Source organism: Hyperolius riggenbachi, chromosome 5 (genome assembly GCF_040937935.1).
Source record: "Hyperolius riggenbachi isolate aHypRig1 chromosome 5, aHypRig1.pri, whole genome shotgun sequence".
NCBI classification, from domain to species: domain Eukaryota; kingdom Metazoa; phylum Chordata; class Amphibia; order Anura; family Hyperoliidae; genus Hyperolius; species Hyperolius riggenbachi.
The window spans coordinates 51211451-51226053 of NC_090650.1; the positions used below are offsets into that span (position 1 = coordinate 51211451).

At 43.0% G+C, this 14603-nt stretch overlaps 1 protein-coding gene across 1 annotated transcript in view; it reads left to right on the forward strand.

Annotated features, from left to right (window-relative positions):
- GAD2 (glutamate decarboxylase 2) overlaps positions 1–14603 on the forward strand; it is a 131277-nt gene that overhangs the window by 41778 nt on the left and 74896 nt on the right. The window contains exon 5 of the mRNA XM_068235658.1: positions 6141–6231. Within this exon, the coding sequence (XP_068091759.1) occupies positions 6141–6231 (91 nt within the window). The remainder of the gene's footprint in view (positions 1–6140; positions 6232–14603) is intronic.

Below are 14603 nucleotides of genomic sequence, written 5' to 3' on the forward strand. Positions count from 1 at the left end.
CAAAGAATACCTTTAAAGAGGATTTCTAGAAGCACTGAAGAACAGTGTGATTCGGACTGTACAAGGCAATGATGTACAGACAGAGAGGCCATCTTTTTCTGTAAACATCGAGCCAAGTACAGTAAAAAAAAGTGATTCTCAGAAAAGAGACAGGTCACTGGAACATGACATTTTCCAGGGCATGTGCAGTAAAGACTGTGCGTGTCATGATATCACGGGTTCTTATCAGCCAATAGCAGGCGATGAGTTATTTATCTGTCCCTGCTCAGATGATGTCATATTTAACTCTTTGAGATTCATATAAAATAGGGAGACAGGATGGCAGGAGCTACTTCTGACTTCTGGCTGATGACTTCCACTTTCTACTCTTTTTGTAATGTCTTGTCATCTTATCTAACTGTATGTTGTATATAGGCCTAAGTGGTCGTAGTCAGCCAACTTCGCTACGCTGGAACTACACGTATTTTTACGCAAATACGCTTCACAATCTACGGCTATGTAATCAGAAACTTCACTACGTTTGCATTCAGTAGACTACGCGTTAAAATACGCAAGCTTTGCGTGGTGCGAAGCGTAGTTGATGCGACCGCTTATGCCCTTATGCGTAAAAATTTCAGTAATAATATGCTACCTATGTGCAGATATAAACTAATATAAGCATACATTCCACCTTCCATTGCAGAATTGTATGCGTATAAAAGGGCAATAATGTTTCTGTGCATGCTCAATGATCCATATAGATGCAGTTACCGCACGCGTAGTTGACTACGCAATACATACGTCAACTACGCGTAGCGGGCGAAGCTTTGCATAGCTGGACTACGACTACGCGGAAATGCGTACGTGTAGTTCTTAAACTTCGCCTACGAACTACGATGCATAGTTGCATACTACGACGCGTAGATTCGCGCTGGCGTAGTTTCCGAGCAACCCTGCTAAGTGCAACGTAGTATAGATGTAACATAAGAGAAAGCCTGGTGGCCATTCAAAAGGAATGGACCAAGAGCCGGTAACGCAAGGAGGACTTACTACAGACCAATTGCTTCGCTGAGGTGTAACGAACATGTAGAGATAAGCATCTGTATATCTGTTTACTGAATAAACTCCTGAAACTTTGACGACGTCTAAGAAGTTCTATCACCTTTGCTGTTGCTGTGATGAGAGTCTTATCACACTTCCTGTGATATGGTGCCGAACGAAGGTGTAGTGTTGTTGCCAATAGCATCCAACGTATAGATTATTACAACTTACAGTAAATAGTACAAATCTGACATTGCCGACAGATTTTGGACTAGCCCATCTTCTCATAAGGGGGTTCTCAAGGTTTTCTTTATTTTTTAAAAGCACTTTGTGAATGGCAGTTGCACCATCCAACTGCCAAAATAGTGTGCAGCGAGCAGGGAGGCTGGCCAGTATTAATCATTTTCAGGGAATGTCTTTATAAAGAATAAAGACTATGCTGAGAATACCCTATACAGAGATGGACTAGCCCAAAATCTGTCAGTAATGTCAGATTTCTACTACCTACTGTAAGTGACAGCAATATAGGAGAAAAGTAATTTATGGCTCATTTTACTCTGGGAGAAATGTACTTCTTATTTGTATGTGTTTTCAATTTTAAGATTTTCGCGATAGTTCCTCTTTAAATCCTTTTTAGGGAATAGCTTTCTAAAGAATAAAAGCCTTGCTGAGAATCCCCTATGAAGACTAGTCCAAAACCTGTCAGGCTAGATACACAGTGGGACGTTGCATTTTGATGCAATGTTAAAGTCGCACTGCAAACTTACAACGCAACGCGCCCAAAAAGTCGCAATGCAGCGTTACTGTCGCATACAGCAGATACAGTAAAAAACATACAGGCAATGAAAAGTATGCTTCCAAGTCATTACTGAGCATGTGCAAACAAACCAAAAGTAATTTATGGCTCATTTTACTCTGGAAAAATACGTACTTTTTATTTGTATGTGTTTGCATATATTTTAAATTTTACTATTTTTCGCCATAGTGCCCCTTTAATGCTGTACATAATCTTTTAGAACAAAGAGGAAATTCGGAGTGCCACTTAAGGAGAGTCCCCTGGCATTGTCTAAAGATCCGGCACCCAAGATCTTTAGTGACAAAAATGCCAGACTAATGCATAATTGCAGATTGATTTAGGCCCTGTTTCCACTTGTGACGCATGCGTCTGCAAGACGCGCTGCGTCACTTCCTGGAGTGCGGATACACAGACAAATCCCATCAGCCGTGCCATGCTCGGCTATGGGATTTGCAGCCTCCCGCATCATTTCGGATGAAAATGTCGGCCGATTCACTAGCGCAAGCGATTCGGCCGGAGGTGCTATTATACCCTATGGCAGAGTTTCCCCGCGCGATTTGCCTGTGGGGAAACTCTGCAGATTTGGCGTGGAAACAGCACCAGTGGAAAAGGGCTCTCAGGCAATAATCGAACTACTCATGTGTGCTGAATTTCACACTTCTAGTTCGTCATTTTTGCGCTTCCGCCAAACAATCCGATTTACAGACTGTTGTGTGCCGTTGTTTAAACCAACCATGCTTCAGCGTGGTTCATTCGTGGCAAATCATCGGGGAATCTGCGATCACTTATTTATAATTGAGTGTGTGTATGGAGCTTTACAGCGCATTGTTGGGGAACGTGGCCTGGGAATACGTCACTTAAAGGGAGAAGGCTGGCACAGCTGCTGCTAATCTAGATCATGGATCTAATGGGCGTGTACAAAGACAGGCAACTAAACTAATCCAAAGGATAAAAGGTCTCACTTACCAAGAAAGGCTGGACAAGCTGGGCTTATTTAGCTTTAAAAAAAGACAGCGACCTGATTAACATGTATATAAATACATCAGAGGGCGATACAAAAGCTTAGCAGATGAGCTTTTTGTCCCTAGGGTTGTAAGACGGACATGGAGGCATGATCTGCGTATGGAGGAAAAAAGGTTTTGCCATCTGTTTAGGAAGGCGTCACCTTATTTATTGTAAAGTGATGCGTAAAATGTTGGCGCTATATAAATCAAATTATTAATAATAATATTAATAATAATAATAATAATAATAATAATACAGTAAGAGTTTTTAAAGTGTGGAATATCTTACCTCAGGAAGTAGTTATGGCAAATTTTATATCTTCATTTAAAAGAGGTTTGAATGCTATCCTTGCATTGAAGGTTATCCTTGGCTATAATTACTAGTTAAAGGGAACCTTAACTGAACGGGGGGTAAAGAGTTTCACTTACCTGGGGCTATTACCAGCCCCCTGCAGCAGTCCTGTGCCCTCGGCGCCGCTCTGGAATCCTCTGGTCCCCCGCTGTCACTTAGTTTCGTTTTTGACGACTCACCAGTCGCCGGCCGCCACGTGTATTATTGGACGCATTCACCAATGCAATTAGCGCTATTGCGGACCGCAACGCGTACAAAAATATGCGTTGCCGCATTCCGCACGCGTAGATATGCGGCAACGCGTTGCGGTCCGCAATAGCGCTAATTGCATTGGTGAATGCGTCCAATAATATGCATGGCGGCCGGCGACTGGTGAGTCGTCAAAAACGAAACTAAGTGACAGCGGGGGACCAGAGGATTCCAGAGGGGCGCCGAGGGCACAGGACTGCTGCAGGGGGCTGGTAATAGCCCCAGGTAAGTAAAACTCTTTACCCCCCGTTCAGTTAAGGTTCCCTTTAATATCCAGAAGAGTTGATCCAGGGATTTTATCTATCACCTGGAGTCAGGAAGTTTTTTTTCTCTACTTAAAGAGACACTGAAGCGGAAAAAAATATATGATATAGTGAATTGGTTGTGTACTATGAATAATTACTAGAAGATTAGCAGCAAAGAAAATATTCTCATACTTTTATTTTCAGGTATATAGTGTTTTTTCTAACATTGCATTATTCTATAATATGTGCAGATTACACAACACTCAGCATTCAAAATGAGTCTTTAGGTCCGTACACACGCCGGACTTTAGGCAACGACGGGTCCGTCGTTGCCTCCCGCTGGGTGGGCGTGCCAGCGACAGTCCGGCGTGTGTACGCTCTGTCGTCAGACTGATACGGCTGTTTCTAAACGATCCGCCGGGCGGATCGCTCAGAAACAGCCGTATCAGTCTGACGACAGAGCGTACACACGCCGGACTGTCGCTGGCACGCCCACCCAGCGGGAGGCAACGACGGACCCGTCGTTGCCTTAGGTCCGGCGTGTGTACGGACCTTTTCAGAGCAGTCTGTGAAGTAATGACATCTCCTCTAGCAGAGGAAAAGTAAACAGTTCAATTACAGTTGAGATAATAAAAGTCAGATAACAGCCCTCTCCACCACTAACTTGGTCAGAGAGCTTAATGGCTTGTTTGCATAGAGATAACAACTGGAGTTTCTCAACTCTTCCTGTACTGGAAACAATTACACTGATGTATCTGATCTTAATGTTTTATTTCTTAGCTGTGCTACACATACAAATCATAATATCATCATTTTTTTTTCGCTTCAGTGTCTCTTTAAAGGTCAATTGGCGGAAATCCTGTTTTTTTTTTTGCCTTCCCCTGGATTAACTGGGATATATGAGGGTGCAGGAGAGGGAAAGATAGCTAATATTTACTTATTTATAAATGTATTTATTTTCTGGTTGGACTTGATGGACAAACGTTCTTTTTTCATCCAAACGATGTAACTATGGGGTCAAGACAAACTCCATTATGGATCAGATTCCCATTTATTTTTGACAAAATAAGGTATAAGTTGTGCTCCTAAGTGTTGGTGTATTCTCAAAATAACTTGCATTATTGATTTAAGCCCTGTTTTTTTAATACTGGCATTTCAGCTCCAGTGTTGCTTGGTGTTTATATTGATGATACAAGCTGCAGTGTGTGCTGATCCCAGTTTGTTTCCTTCATACTCCTTCCATCTTTCTGGTTGTAAATTGTTGCAAACCTACTAGCTTAAAGATGTAAAAATGTACATTTAAATGTACATTTCTCTCAGAGTAAAGTGCACTTTGAACTACCTTTTTTTCCTATGTTGCTGTCATTTACAGTAGGTATTGAAATTGAATCTGACAGGTTTTGGAGTAGTCAATTTCCTTATGGGGGATTCTGAGTTATTTATTGAACTGCAGTTGTTCAGTCCAACTACCAAAATAGTGTGCAAATGAGTAGGGAAGGTGGCTGACATCTATATATATATACTGTAGATCCTTTCCAGTGAGAACTTTTGTATAGAAGAAGAAAAATACTGAGAATCCCCCATGAGGAGATGGACTAGTCTAAGATCTCTCAGCTTCTGATTACCTACTGCAAGTGACAGCAACATACATAAGTCATTTATACTGCATTTTATTCTGGAAGAATTGTACATTTTTAATATATGTATTTAAAAAATTTTTTTTTGCTATAGTGGCCCTTTAACCTCTAGGCAACCATGTCCCGCCGATGGGCGTGGACGCGCCGCAAGACCCAGGATACCTAATGCCGATCGGCATAAAGTCCTTGGGCCGAGTTTGCTTCAATGACGGAGCTCTTCTACGCCATCAGACTCCCAGTGGCGATCGCCACTAGGAGACTGTTAGACGTTTTGCTGTCTATTTACTTAGTACAGCACTGCGATGTACAGCAGCGCTGTACTGGGGACAGCCGTGTGACACAGGATTGATCGGCTGATGCCTATGACAGCTAATCACATTGATTGGCTAGCGGGGGGAGGCAGGGACGGGTATAAAAATAAATAAAAAATAGTAAAATTTAATAGAAAAATAAAGAAATAAATATTTCCTAAAAAGAATAAAAATAAACATTGGGAGAGCTCTCTGTTGGTGGGGAGAAAAAGGTGGTGGTGGTAGGGGGGGGGGGGGGTTGGGAATCACTTGTGTCCTGAGTTGTGTGGCCCTGCAGCAAGGCCATAAAGCTGCAGTGGCCCAATTTTTTGAGAAAAATGGCCTGGTCTTTGGGGGGGGGGGGGGGTAACACTGCGGTCCACAAGTGGTTTTTAAATAAGAGTTGTGTAATATTTCTTTTCTGCATTTCTTTTTAATCCTATGTATAATAATAAACAAAATAATTGCACCTGCTGCCGACGAACCTTTTTTATCCTTAATTTTATAAGCGATATGTTTAATGACTTTATTATGTGTTGTTTCTTAGGACATCCGAGGTATTTTAACCAGCTCTCCACTGGTCTGGATATGGTTGGACTGGCGGCGGATTGGCTGACCTCCACAGCAAACACAAATATGTGAGTACATGGGCAATGCTAACACAGTAATTATGACATAAGATAGGAAAAGTGTACTGTGTATGGAATGTACAGGACCTCACTAGTACCGATCACATAACACATGATCAACCGAGACTGATCCTCATTGGTTGAAAAACTACAGTGCATTGGGAGATCCAAAATGCCTCATTGGCAATAAGCCAAGTTAATTGTAAAATAGTTAATTTGGACCTCTTTAGTGTATCACAGTAGTATGAAATAGTACAGGGCTGAGGCACTATGGGATCAGCAGGTCTCCACTACTCTTGTCTTTTATGGTAGTGAGGAGCACAAATTTCGCATAATCATAATTTCGTATTGTGAATTGATTCTCAATTACAATGCAAAATTGTAGTGCGTAGTTTTGGGGAAAAACGTTTTTCATTTTGTATGTAGCAGCATGGTGGCATAGGGGTTAGTGCTTGCAGCGCTGGGTCTTCAGTTCGAATCCCAGCCAGGTAAACATGTACAAGGAGTTTGTATGTTCTCTCCATGTCTGTGTGAGGTTCCCCCAGGCACTCCGGTTTCCACCCACATCACAGAAACATACAGATAAGTTAATAGGCTTCCTTCTAAATTGGCCCTAGACTATGATACAATCACTACACGATTCATACATAGACATATGACTATGGTAGGGACTAGATTGTGAGCCCCTCTGAGGGACAGTTAACGGCAGAGAGAAAGTGGGGGTGGCACACCTTACCCATAAGGTGGGTGCGTAGCCTGTCGGTGCTGAGCCCAAGCACCAAATCACATAAGCCAAGTATGAATCCAGGCTAGCACACCATTCAAGTTGCAGTCGTCTTCTTTATTGCTACATCAGCACATAAAAGTGACAATTGTTTTGGGGCCAATGACAGGTCCCCTTCATCAGACAGTGCAGACAAAAACGGGGAGGGACAGTTAGGGACAAGACAATATACTCTGTACAGCGATGTGCCGCTGTGTAATATGTCGGCGCTATATAAATATTATAAATAAACAGTATGTAAATGTAATCAGGAACCGCAATTTCGTGTAATGGTTTGCTTAAAGCGGACCTCTAGTGTCATCACATATTTGCTGGGTCCTCTTCTCCTATAAAGTTATAATCACCAGCCGGGTTTTCTTATTGTAAATCACCCCTGGGGCTCGATGTCTGCCGACTTCCGGAATGTAGTCTGGCACCTCCCCCTACCACAGAGCGGTATTTACAACTCAGAGGCCTATAGGCACAGGCGCTCTGGTGCCCTAAACTCTGCCCCTAAAAACAGGCCACACCCCCAAGTAAAAATATTCAGAATTCTAATCCAGGATTAGGGTGTAAGTGCCTGACATCAGTGATATGAGGCAGGGAATAGACTGTAAGCTCCTGAGGTCAGTGCCTACAGCGCCTTATGGAAAATTCGGCACTGTCTTCCCCACTCCTACAGAAAAACAACATGGTGCCTTTTCTATCTTTCGTAGAGAAACCACCATGGAATTTAGCAGAGGGGGGAGAGGGTAGTTGGTGGACAATCAGCCCCGATTATTACTTTATAGGAAAAGACAACCCAGAAAATATGTGTTGACACTGGAGGTCCCCTTTACACAAACCTTTCCTTTTCCTCTACTGACCCCTCTCTCTCACACAGTACCTGTCCTTGGAAAGCCAAGTTTGGTGCTCTGTATCACGTGACTGTAATACATACAAAGCTGGGAGGGGGCCAGTGTAAAATTTGCACTAAAGCCCGTGGCTCTGTAGCTGCCCCACTGACAAAAAATTATAAACAAATTTAGAATTAAAATATTCATACCATTTGTAAATGATGGCGCACCTTTAGGCTCTGTGCAGTGGCGTTAGTACAATTCATGGGCCCCGCCAGCAAAACTTTGATGGGGCCCCTCAATGTTCACACCCTTTCCCTTGCCTCCCCTTTTTGACCTTCACAGCCTTGGGGCCTATCTCACAAAGTTCATTAGATAAGTGTGGCCATCAGAAGCTTCACGTTCATAACACGTGTAGCCACAACACATCTGAACTGCAGTATAGTCCCCTGTATCGGAGGAAGACATTAGTAGGTGGGTTCCCCACAGCTCTGGGCCCGCTGTGATCACATGGGCTGCTCCCTATCTAGTTACACTCCCACTGGCTCTGTGTAGGCTCGCATTTATTCAAATTCATTGCAAACACATCCCAAATGCAACACACAAGATATGTTCAAGATGTGGTCATCCCTTAAAGTGGACCAAAACTAAAATACAAGATTTCAGAAAAAAAAAATCTATTTTCTAAATTATAATGATAAATAGCAGCTTTTTTCAGCTGCATGATGACAAATATAAAATAGTTTACATTTATTGGAGGCACCCCTCCCTTCCTTTCATATTGCCGGGATTTTTCCGGCAAACTAGTGGAGGAGATAAAAAACAAAAACAAAACACAGGCTGCTACTGATGATGTCATAGGGGAGGTGATCTCAGCTTGTGCGAGATTTCACATAGACGATGGCCCTGTGAGGGAGGGTAGCTGATGACAAACACACCCATGATCTAAAACCTCCTACCTAGCTCAGAAGTGATGGCTGCCACCTGTATAACCCTAGTTATGAAAAGAGAAGGGTGAAAAGCATACACTGAAATGCTCATAGGCTTGAACGAGTGTTTATTTATCTTTGTATGTGTCAGAGTGGTACAACTAAATATTTTGAATTAAAAAACATGTTTGGTTTGGGTCCGCTCTAAAGGGACTCCGAGCACCTCTCATGGGCATGCCTTTAAGCCAGACGACTTCCAACAAAGTCGTGCTATGACCCCTCTGGAGGAGCCACTTGCAATGGCCATGCGTGTCACTTCCTCTTCCTGCTTCATTCCGTGATGCACTTCTCTAACAGAGAAGACAGTGGTGACCCGGAAGTTATAACATAGCCAAGATGGCAGGCGCGATTTTAAAACTGAAATCGAACAAAAACTATTTGGTGTAAAGCGGCAATTCAGACATCAAATGAAAGAGGAGAGCACAAGCTACAGAAAGGTATGCATCTTTAAGTACTTTGCAGTACAAGTCGGAGTCTTAAGCTAAGTACCCACGGGGGTACAATTGTAGCTGTCGCCGCACACGGGAGCGTGTGCGCGACAGTTCGGCGGCAGTTCGGCGTCAGCTCGTCGCCAAATCCCTCTGCATCCACACGGCAGCAGAGGGATTAGCGATGCGGCGGAAGCTGTCGCCGAGTTTCCTCCCCCCCGCCGGAAGCTCCGTGTGGTGTGTGTGGGTAGCTGTCGCTAGCCCGCATACACATGCGAGGCTGCGGCGACGACTGTAGCCGGCGATTGAACATGTCAATCGCCTGGCGACAGCTCCGACGAGCGACGGTTCGGGGCGCGCGCATCATACACACGGGGGAACTGTCGCCGCAACACGCGCGTGCCACGCGGTTGCGGCGACGGCCGTCCCCCGTGAGTATGGGGCTTAAAAAGCATGCCCATGAGAGGTGCTCGGAGTCCCTTTAACTCTTCCATTCTGTAATCAAGGTATAAAAAAAAAAAAAACAGACAAGAAAATAAACATAGAAGCGAAACATCTAGTAACTCTTTGTGGAAACCTTGACAGTTAGTCCACATGACAAATGGACAAGCAATGGGTGATTTATCAATTCTGATATTTCTCAAGCTGACAAAAGTGTTTTCCAACCTTTAATATCCATCACGCATTTGTCTTCCCCTCCTATAGATAAACAGGCTATAGTCTGGACACGGTGACATATAACCATATGATTGTGTAAGCAGCCTGGGTTATTCAGCTGGACCATACCATATTCATCAAATGTCAGGAGATAATTGCACTGCATCAATAGATGCTAAATGAACAAGAAAGGGCTTTCGAAGGAAATTTGTAGTGAGAAGAATACTGTATGTAGGATGCCATTTGATACCTTTTGAAATTAAAAAGGACATTTGTCTCGTATACTTCCCTAATCACTGATGTAGAAGTGTATGCAGATCAAATGTATTGACATCTTCTGGCTACAAGCATGTGTTGTGAATTTGCTGCAAACGTTCATGAACTGGTAAACTGTGCGAACCGCTATAGACTTCAATGGGCAGGGGGATTTTAAAACCTATAGGCTGTTTCTTAGGTAAGCAAACTTTTGTTTTTCTTAAAACCTATAGGGACTGTTTCTGGCAACAAAAGTGGTGGAAAAGTTGTTTCAAGGGCTCTAACACCTGGACCATGGCATGCCGGAGGGGGGTCCATGCCAAAAGTCCCACCAAAAACTGTGTATTGACGCAGAGTCGTGTTTTAATCTCTACAGGGCAGAAATCACAGTACATTCCTAAATTTGTTGAATTAAGTGCTTTAAAACTTCTGGCATGCATACACGGCGATAAGATAGTGTAGATGAAATGCCGCTTTTAAACCACTGCAAACAACCGCAAAGAGCTTTAGTGATAACATCATTTGAGCAAATCATTGTTTTTGCTAGTTGACACCTCCAGGACATAAATGTTAGTCCTCTTGGTGGCAATTTTTGTGTGTGCTTGTGCGCACGTCAGGCTGAGGTAGTTCAATGACAGTTAAGTGATCCTGCACTGTGAGATGTGGCCTTATACAGGGGGCAGTAGTGCATACTAGATGCCAGTAGTGGTGGTGAAGGATTATTGGGTTATGGTCGGTGCACTACTAGGGCCAGCAGACCTGTCTCCAACAGCTAATGTGTGCACTGGACACACAAAACTGCAATAGAAGAACTACTGTAGCACTAAGCACTGACTGCACCTGTCTGCAACAGCTAAAGTGCACTGTGTGGACTCCACACAGTGCACTTTAGCTGTTGCAGACAGGTGCAGTCAGTGCTTAGTGCTACAGTAGTTCTTCTATTGCAGTTTTGTGTGGACACACAGAACAGTAATATCACAAGATCAAAACACAGCCTTTAGAAGGGCTCTTGGAGTCATGTAGAGGGTGAATTGGTACTGTAGCTTTAGGAAACTCCACTGGAGACACAGAACACAGGCCTAACTAACACTTTCCCTAATAGCAGTACAGCTCTAGTCTCCCTCACAGCAGTCCCTAGTCTCCTTCACAGCAGCCACAGTCAGAGTGTAAAATGGCTGCTGTGCTCGCTTTCTGATAGATGGGGGGGGGGGGCGGTCCAGGTGGGAGGGATAGCCGATTGCCTGCCATGTGTCTGCTGACTCTCGGATGAGGGGTCACTATTTTAGCTGAAATGTATGGAGGAGAATTGAACCCGCCATATGTTCGCGAATAGACGCGAACATGCCTTGTTTATCTTGAACTATTCCTTGGGCGAACAGTTCGGGCCATCTCTAGAAACTAATTGAATGCCATGCCTTGATAAAGAGACTGTATTGATCCTAAAACATTGGACTTATTCTTGTTTGCCTATCCTATCTGTTACCTGTGGAATTTGGATAGCATTATCCACCTTAACATTACTGTACTCCTGACCCTTTATTTCCTGAAGCTTGTTAGGGTGTGCCAGGTCTTGGACATTCATTCTTTTTTTTTACATCTATGATTGTTAATGAAGAAGTCCCTTGCAACACAGTGTCTTTCCTGAAGCCGTGTTTTTAGGAAATTTGATTTTATCCAGGTTAGAAAGTCTGGGCTATCATGCAATGTATAAATTGTTTTAGGGTAATTACAAACAGCTTTAATCTATCTGTACTGCTTAGGGATGAGCAGTTCAGCAGTTCTTCCTTAAACTTTGGATGATACTATGAATTTCCGTCAAAGCGAATGCCATTAAAGTCAATGAGATGACTTTAAAGTGAACCAAACACCATTTTTAGCACCCAGGGCATCTTAATAGCACATTTTATATGCATGCCAACAATGTATTAATTCTAAATTTAATTTAAAAAAAACCTTCAATTTTACCTTGTCTTTTTACATTTATAGGTTTAGCAACGGGTTTCATTAGCCTACTTCTGATGCTTGCCTGACTGTAGAAGTTTCAGGCAGATAAGGACTGATGTAATTATTTTATTGCACACATTAGCAGCCAGCAAACAAATGCTTTCATCAGCACAGGGGGTTGGTAGATTAGAAAATAGTTTACAGAAGTCACAGATGCTATCTTCACACCTTCTCCTGCATAAATAATGGGCAGCTAGCTCCTATAGCTATCAGAAACCAGGAAAAAAAGTGGTGCTTGTTTCCCTTTAATGGTTAATAGCAAAGTTCCTATACATGCAAGAACCACCAAGTTTGCTAAGTATGTGTGGGAGAACACTGGTAACAAGGGGAAAAAAGTTTCAAAAGACTTTGCGGTGGTCCTTGAGATGGAGCATGGACCATATTGCTAGCTGGCAGCATGAGCTGGATGGAGTCCATCAGCAATGCCACAAGTGTACATACAAGTTGCGTCAATGGAGTGCGGCAGCAGAAGGAGAAGGCAAAGGTGATGGGCCCTGAAATGGAACATGGATCACATTGCTAGTTGGCAGTATAAACTGGGTGGAGTGCATCAGTAACACCACCCACAAGTGTACATAGAAATAGGAAAAATATTAAAGTAAAAGTAAGAGGGCCAAACCAAGATTACTAAAGAACCAGACCAGGAGGATGTATGCAAGCACTACTGCTGTAGTCTTTGCTCCAGAAACGGGTAGGATGGTAGACAATATTGCAAGTTTGCCTCATGAACTGGATAACATTAAAGGGACTACTCTCATGGGCATGCCTTTAAACCAGACAACTTCAAACAAAGTCGTGCTATGACCCCCCCTGGAGGAGCCTCTTCCAATGGCCATGCGTGTCATTTCCTCTTCCTGCTTCATTCAGTGATGCACTTCTCTAACTGAGAAGACAGGGGTGACCCGGAAGTTATAACATAGCCAAGATGGCAGCCGCGATTTTTAAATTGAAATTGAACGAAAACTATTTGGTGTAGAATGACATCAAATGAAAGAGGAGAGCACAAGCTACAGAAAGGTATGCACCTTTAAGTACTTTGCAGTACTGGTCGGGGTCTTAAAGGCATGCCCATGAGAGGTGCTCGGAGTCCCTTTAATGCCAACAATCAATCTTATAATACCTAGTGTTAAAATAAGCAAAGGCAATGATACCTTTCAGTGTGGCAGTGCTGGGGGTTTTCATCTGCAGTTGCCTGGCTACCTGGATGCAGCAAAAATGTAAAGTAGATTTTTAGTTAGCGAAATGGCAAGCATGACATTGGTGGTGAATGCCACCCCTCTACATTACAATAATTAGCAGAAAAAATAAACTAAAGCAGCAGCAGTTGACAGTGTGTTGGTGGTCAGGAGCAGTGAGGTTTTATGATGCCTCATCTTGGTTGTCCAGGAAGTCCTTGTATCATTCAACCAGTGACATCTGCAGTGGGAGATGATAGCTGCCTTTCTTTTATTTTCAAAAATGTGAGGTGATTGACATTTTCAGGCAACAATCGTGAACGTATGTTTGTGACCACTCCATCGGTGACACTGAAGGTACTTTCGGTCAGAACACTGGATGGCGGGCATGAAAGAAGCTTGATGGCATACTGTGTCAACCGCGAGCAGAGCCTTTTGGCTCAAAACAGAATGGCGTCACTGCTGTCAGGATAAGCCGCCTCCTCAAAACTGCAGCCGCCAGCACCACCATCATGCACCATGCGCTCCATCCGCTCTCAATGGCTGTTAAAGTTAAAAAAAGGAACAAACAAATTGTCAGTCCTCACAGTAGTGGCAGAAGGACCTTTGAGCGTCCTTCCCAGAGAAAAAAAAATAGCCATGTCTTAGAGCAGAAGGGCACCTGGGTAGCTTTTCCTGGACCACCATAGATAAACCAACACATGGTACCTAGGCTGTTAATGTTTTTGATCAGCATTGCTCGTGGATTTTCGCCAAAGTCATTTTCACATCGAAAATGGCATTTTAGATTTTGAGAAAAATTTTGCAAAAATACACAGTATTTTTGCAATATGGCTAAAATTTGTGAAAATGCAAAAAAATCTTTTTTTTACCCAAGAATGCAAAAAAAAAAAAAAAAATTGTTTTCTGTAAAGCCATGAAAAATTGTTTCTTTTAGTGTGAAAAATAACAACGTTATTAGAAAATGATTTTCGATGGCATTTTCAACAAGTCGAATTTAACATTTTTATGAACATTAATGTGAAAAGAATATCAACATTCTCACCCGACCCAAATTCACTGTAAGCCCTGGAAATGCCTCACTTTCTGCATGCTTGAGGCATGAGGCATGACAAGTAAAGGGGGTAAATGCAGCTCTAGCAGAAGAATGAGGGTTTAGTGTTCTTAGCCCATTTAAAGTGGACCCAAACTCTTGCACAGGACAGAAGGAAAACATAGAGAAATCCGCCCTGTATGCATTTAGAGAGTTTAGCCTGTCTAATTCCACCCTTATC